The 6,912-nt window shown below is 39.6% G+C and overlaps 1 protein-coding gene across 1 annotated transcript in view; it reads left to right on the top strand.

The window, feature by feature from the left end:
* The first annotated feature begins 1,261 nt into the window (after positions 1-1,261).
* RNF17 (ring finger protein 17) overlaps positions 1,262-6,912 on the top strand; it is a 48,948-nt gene continuing 43,297 nt past the window's right edge. Inside the window, exons 1-5 of the mRNA XM_061457727.1 lie at positions 1,262-1,383; positions 1,993-2,084; positions 2,813-2,871; positions 3,598-3,653; positions 5,525-5,615. Coding sequence (XP_061313711.1) covers positions 1,334-1,383; positions 1,993-2,084; positions 2,813-2,871; positions 3,598-3,653; positions 5,525-5,615 — 348 coding nt within the window. The 5' untranslated portion in view covers positions 1,262-1,333. The remainder of the gene's footprint in view (positions 1,384-1,992; positions 2,085-2,812; positions 2,872-3,597; positions 3,654-5,524; positions 5,616-6,912) is intronic.

Here is a 6,912-nt window from a genome sequence, read left to right as displayed (position 1 = left end):
ATGTGACGTACATTAATCCTCTGTATTCTGGAACTGCATAAACGCTCCTCAAATGCAGTTTCCAAGTATAATCCCAAATAACTTCCTGTCCATCTTCAAAACCCTCAGAGCTCACAGAATAACTGGAACACTGAGACACACAAGTCCTATTTTAAGTAATTTTTCAATTCAGGTAGTTCTCACCAGCTTTCAGTACCTGGACACCAAGCCCCTATTACCTTTAGCGCAGATAAGATAATGCATTCATTTTCAAACAAGGAACAAGAAGACTATATTCACAGCATACTAAATAGTCAACTGAACACCACTGAAAGAAATTTTGGAATAAAAGTGAAAATGGACCTTGAGAAGACACTAATTTCATATAAATCAAATACAGCTCTCTAGATTCTCACAGAAGCTTTTACAATTAAAATACAACAGGCAGCAGCTTTGCCATACTATCTGCTTCTAAGCCAGGAAACCCCCATCTCCAAAGAGGGGGCCCTGGCCGCGCGGCAGAGTGGCGTGAGCGGAGGAACCCGGGCCCGCCCGCACCGGCCGCCGCATCCCCACCACGAGGCGAAACGGAGACAAACACCACGCGCGAGCGCTACTACACCCACCAACTTCTCTCTCCCGCCTCGCTGTGATTGGCTGCGATGAGAAGCAGGCTGGGCGAGGCGCTCGGTGATTGGTGGATGGGTTGGCTATTTTGGCGCCCTGAAGGCTCCCGGGCATTCGTGGATGTGGGGCTGCGGTTGTGCTCCCCGCTGAGGGGAGGGGCGGGGCGGGGCGGGGCTTCCCGTCCCCGCCGGTCCCGGTGTGTCTGGTGTGGCCTGTGCAGCGGCCATTTCGTGGCACCTACACCGGCAGTGCTGCACCGGGCACTGGCTGGGAGGAAAAAGCACTCTTCCCGCCGAGCAGTTAAAGGAAAAACTCACCGTAGAGCGGATCCTTAGGAAAGGAGGGGGTCAGTGTACATGGTGGATCACAAACAGGGTGCAAGCCTGCTGCATTGAGATACTGCAGAAATAAATAATCATGCTGAGATAGGATCAGGAAGAAGGCCTGAGGACCAGTAGTGTTGTCTCCTCCTGTGTCTGGCAGTGGTAAGGTTTATGGATAGAGTAGTGAAGTGAAGCAGCTGGATAGTGCAGAACAGGCTAATGTTTTGTTGCATTAGATCGGATTTTCCTGAAAAAAAAACCCTTTATGTGTTTTATTTATTTTGTCTTTTTCATTTGAATGTTAACTGTAGTGTTGGTTCAACTGTTGAAATGTGTATGTCTTAGAAAATCTTGTCACTTTTTTAAAGCCAGATACCATTGTGAGTAGAAGGAAAGAATTCTTGATGGCTGATGGTAATGAAGAATTTCCTAGAAGAAAAATGAAAGCTGTAAGGTATGTGAAGATGGGATTACTGTGGCGGCTTTAATATTTTGAAGCTCTGACAGTATGATTACCAGGAAATACTATTGAAGAAATGTAGAAAATAATGTTTGTATTTTGTAGTGTTGCATTTAAGTTTTCTGTTACGTGTGGGTGTAAAATGTAATTTGTGGAAAGTTCTAGCACTTGGAGTAAGTTCAGAGAAAAGCTGTTTTAAATGCATCTTTCAAATACTGAGTTATTTGGCTACCACTATAGCATACTGATCTGTATGTATGTAAGTAAGTAAATCGCTGTTTACTCAATATACTTTTAGTTAACTGTAGAATGAATGTCATTGACTGTTAAACAGTTTATTAATAGTGGTTCTAGTTACCTTAAATGGTGCATGTCTGAAAGCTCTAGTACCACCTTCATGGATGATGAATTAAGCATCATAGGAGTAAATCACTTTTCCAGTTAAGAGGGTAACACTTTTTTTATATGCATTTAATTAACTGCACTTTCTCCATAAAGTCACTTGGTAAAAAGTAGGCAGATATAGTTCTAAGAGTTGGAAGTCAGAATTTGTGTTTGGTTGATATCCCTAATGATCCTAAACCTTTACTTCCATTTCTGAAGGCATCGTCTTAAGATACTAGAAGAGGATTTAATAGAACCAAACTGGAAAAACAGGGCTTTCTGTCATATGTCAAAAGCTGTGAGTGTGAAAGGTAAGCTTTTGGATCTTATTTCCAACAACTTTGTGGTATGCAGTGTTAACTATAAATTTATATTTTATATGGTCTGTTTAAGACAACAAATGTGCTGCCAGATTTGATTAATGCATTGTTTATTTACTACATTTCCAGCACTTAGCAAGAGCAATCAATACCTTTTTTTTTTTCCTGTTATTGACAAAGCTACTGAAAAGTTTGGTTTAAAAAGAAGCCTCATTTTTCTGGGATTTTCTGCTTGAGTGGCTTTTTTCTGAGGGTTGCAAAATCCTGGTCAGTACGTAAAACTTAATGGATGCTTTACTAAACACTTTTTTTTTTTTTCCTCTCCTATAGATACAAGTTTTGAGTGCATGTTTTCTTTTGCCTTTTTGCCTTCCCTTTAATGAGTTTATCATGTCCTGAATGTAGAAGCAATGTAATGTAGCTAATCATGCAGATAATACAGTAAATATTAAATGCAAGTAAGTTGGGGTTGTTTGTTGTTTGGTTGGTTGGTTTTTTTTTTTGGTAATTCTAAGATAACTACCAGATCTGTTTATCTGGAATTATATTTCTAGCTTTAAAATTCTGTCATTACAAAAGTTGATGTACAAATTCCTGTTGACTTCATGGATACTGTCTAAAAGACTACTCTGGTTGTCATTCCTCTTTGTCTTACTGATTAAGATGCCTTGCAGTTAACAACATTGATAGTCAAGTGTTTCCTATGCTTGTTTTTACAGCCTTGCATGATTATGTGAAGGATGAAGACACCACTTTTTTTGGCCTCTCTTCTGCAGAAGTAAGTTGATTTAAAGCTTTCTGTTTTGTAGTCGCTGTGGTAGTCTGAAATAGTGATGTTACAGGAGCTTTTACATTTTTACTGAAAGTGATTAAAGCAAGATCAGGTCCCATGTGAGTTAAGAGCCTGCACTTCATAACCACGTGCTCCCCTGCTAGCACGAATGGTTGCACAGTGTGGCTATGTAGAGTGCATCTGATGCCTGAGATATGGTTTTAGGAAGGTTTATTTTTATAGTCCTCATTAATACCTCATGTTGCCAGTTCCATTCCACCCTCTTGTTTGCACAAAATGTCCAAGAAAGTAACTGGCACATACACAAGTTAAAGAAAACAAAGTACTCTGTCAGTTCCCAAATAAAAGGACTTACAAGATTTAAAAAAACAACAGAAACAAACAAAAAAAGCTAGCTTCACTTTGCACAATATTGTGTAACTTACTAATATAATTCAGAAAGGAAATCAGCATTCCTTTTACTAGAAATACTTTTCATTTACCACAAAGATACACTGTTGTCTACAGAGCTTCAGCATGGGAGCTGTTTTTTAAACCTCTTCTCGCTCAGTTCCACAGTATGTACTTTGAAGCTTAGTCTCACTGAAATGGGGCAGGGGGAGAGGTGAAAACAGGCTTACAGAATTTTTTTTTTTGCTGTTGTTGTTGTTAACTTGGACTTGGATTTAACCCTGCATTTGAACTTGCTTTACTCTTTTCCTCTGAATTTAGAACAAAAGTGATTTTAAACTTGGGCTGTGCAGTGGCAACTCACAAAGGCTAGCAAGGTAAACCTTTATTAACTCAGATGGAGTGTATGTATTTAGATGCCACAATGGGGGAAGACTTGACCAAGCAAGCATTTCCAGCTGGTTTTCTTGCTCTGCTTTCTTTTTAATAATACATTCTTTAAACTTCTTTAATGTCTTCTCAGTATGGATGTCTAGTACTGTGGGAACAGCTTGCTTGACGCTTGTGCAAATAACATTTCATTGAAAGACAGCAAGAAGCAGATTGGTTTGGCTTGAAAATGTTTGGAACTGTAAGTTTTAAGCACTGTGGTAACTCCCTGATAAAGGTTCAGAGGGAGAACTACTGAAATGCCAGGCTGCGCCAGGAAGGACTGTATCATTGAAGCACCTCCTTACCTCCACCCCTGTGCTGCTTCCATTGCACCTTCTGCTTAGATAACCAGTTCACAGCTATAAAGATTAGATGCTAGCAATGTTATGTGGTCTGTTATCATAATCTTAAGCTACAGTCACTTGCTTATTTCTCTAGCCTGTGTGAATCTGAAGTCTTAAAGTGGGTGTCTTTCTCTCCACTGCCATAGCTGTGGTGATTTATGTTGACACAAATGAGAATAGGCCCAGATAATTCTCAGATATGTTACATAAGGGAGATAGAGGAAATTTGTCTTCTGGGATTGGTGCATGTAATGTGCATCGCAAACCTTGTCCAGAATGAAATGGAAATTCCAGTATCTGAAGGGGGCCTATAGAATCATAGAATAGTTAGGGTTGGAAATGACCTTAAGATCATCTAGTTCCACCCCCCCTGGCATGGGCAGGGACACCTAACACTAAACCATGTCACCCAAGGCTCTGTCCAGCCTGGTCTTGAACACCGTCAGGGATGGAGCATTTACAGCTTCCCTGAGCAACCCATTCCAGTGCCTCGCCACCCTTACAGTAAAGAATTTCTTCCTTATATCCAGTCTAAACTTCCCCTGTTTAAGTTTTAACCTGTTACCCCTTGTCCTATCACTACAGTCCCTAACGAAGAGTCCCTCCCCAGCATCCTTATAGGGGCCTGTAAGGGTGGTGAGATACTGGAATGGGTTTTCCAAGGAAATTGTGAATGCTCCATCCCTGATGATGTTCATGGCCAGATTGGACAGAGCCTTGGGTGGCTTGGTTTAGTGTGAGGTGTCCCTGCCTACAGCAGGGGGGTTGGAACTAGATGTTCTCAAGGTCCTTTCCAACCCTAACTATTCTATGATTTCATGTATGGCCGTCAGGCTCTACAACAGTGATCTCCAAGTCCTCTCAGAGTCCATCAGAGAGCACAAACCACGCACAGGAAGAATACCACAGTGCTTCCTCCGTGTTATAAGGCTGGTTTACACAGGCTTTTTAAAGTGAGAGTCTTGATGCATGTTCAAATCCGTGTGTACTTTGCAGAAGAGCAGGTGTGGATGGCCATACAGCAGCATTTAAGAGACTTTGAACTGGTTATCAGTAGGTGTCTTTAGTGTCATTTACCATGTAGTCTAAGCATTTTAACAACCTAGAAAAATACATGGGCAACAAATGAAAAGTTAATCCTGGAACATTGATAGTCACACATTTTATTATCACTAAAGATAAAATGATGACCACCTGGCTAAGGTTTTGGTCAGCCTTGCTAAAATTGTTAAATGAAAAATGTTCCTAAATACAAATTTTAGGATGATGCTGGTAGAAAGGAAACTTCCTGAAAATGAGGTATTATTTCACAGTATGTCACATTGTGAATTTCTGCTGTTTCAGGAATAGGCATATATGTTATGTATTTAATGACAGATTTTGAAATACTCAAATTGTGTCTAAAGCATATGTGGGAAGATTGGTATTTTAGCTAAAATATGTAGATTTTTCCTTGAAGTTTTGCTTTGCAGGCCCTTGAGTCACTGTATGGTCACAACACATCCAGTTTCTTCAAATGGTGGGCTGAGGGATAAACCAGCTGTAACTCCATCGGCAGACATGGTGTGTTAATGTGAAATTTCCTTATATTCTCACTTGCTATTTTCATATATGCATAGTTAACAATGCACTTTCAAAAGCAAAAGCCTGCATCCTTAATAGTTACATGCTATCATTCTCATCTCCTCATAGAATTGATGTGCACCTATAGTATGAATGAAAAAACTTGGCAAAGTGAGTGCAGGTTACACCCAACCAGATCATAGCTGACAAGGGCTAGTATATTCAGCTGACTATGCAACTCTGTATTTTGAATTTTTCTTAATACCAGAAGCTTCATAATATTTGGGTTTAGGGATTTTTGATTCTTTTGAATTTGAGGTAGCTGCAAGGCTTATGCAACACATCCTTAAAGTCATTCAGGGCAGCAGGGTTGTCGGACAAATGGATCTCTCTTGAAACATTCTATTAAAGTTTCTAACTTGATCTTTCTGAATGAGGTTTGTGCAATTTTTAGGCCAGATGAACTAGTGTTGTGGTTATTTTAAAATGACAGAACAAACTGAAATTAATATGTCCTATGCCAGTCCCGTTTGCTTCTATGGACATTGTCCTGCACAGTTACCTTGAAAGTATTGTAGCTTGCAGGTGTCTTGTCTTGACTCCTTAAGTAATTTTACTGTAGTGCCCATCAGAGTTTGAAAGTGGTTTTCTTAACATTTTTTTGAAAAGTGTATTTGAAATAAAGCTCTATCATGTTACCTTGCTATTGACAAAGTATTAAAGGAAATATCATGAGGTTATCTTTGGCGCATCTTAAGTCTGAGGTTGTAAGTAATATTTTGATGGTAGTCACCTCTTCTTTTGACAAAATACTTTTTTTTTTTTGAGAAAATTACTGAGAATGATCTCATGTGAAAATCCACATTTATTGAGATCCTAGTCTAGCTGCTGCTTACTATTTGGTTAGTTGGTTGTGGGGTTTTTTTTTCCCCAGACTCCTTGGGGAGTGTTTGATGATTACTAGATCTTTGGTAATATCATTTCTTACATTACTGAGTATATCCATGTCTTTCAAGTTTTAGAATTATTTTTATTTCTGCATCATTGATCATAATGGGAACCACAGAGAGGGAGCAGTGTAACTCCATGATGTTTTTAGCTGTTATGTCTCCTTGCATCTGCTCAAAATAGAATAGTTGTCACAGGGAGGGGTCCTAATATGGTTAACATCCAAATCAGTGTAGGAAGAGGGTTTTCTTCCCCTTCTAGGAAGGAGACCTAATTGGTCTGATATATGCAGATGCATTAATGGGAAAGCTGTTTTAATGATGGAAGTGATAAGATATCTTTATTAATC

The sequence above is a fragment of the Pezoporus flaviventris genome, unplaced genomic scaffold (genome assembly GCF_033815535.1).
Source record: "Pezoporus flaviventris isolate CSIRO_AGI_PZ_B2104156 unplaced genomic scaffold, CSIRO_AGI_Pfla_v1 ptg000025l, whole genome shotgun sequence".
Taxonomy (NCBI): domain Eukaryota; kingdom Metazoa; phylum Chordata; class Aves; order Psittaciformes; family Psittacidae; genus Pezoporus; species Pezoporus flaviventris.
The sequence above is the reverse complement of the archived record's forward strand: the minus strand, read 5'-3'. Positions and strand labels throughout refer to the sequence as shown.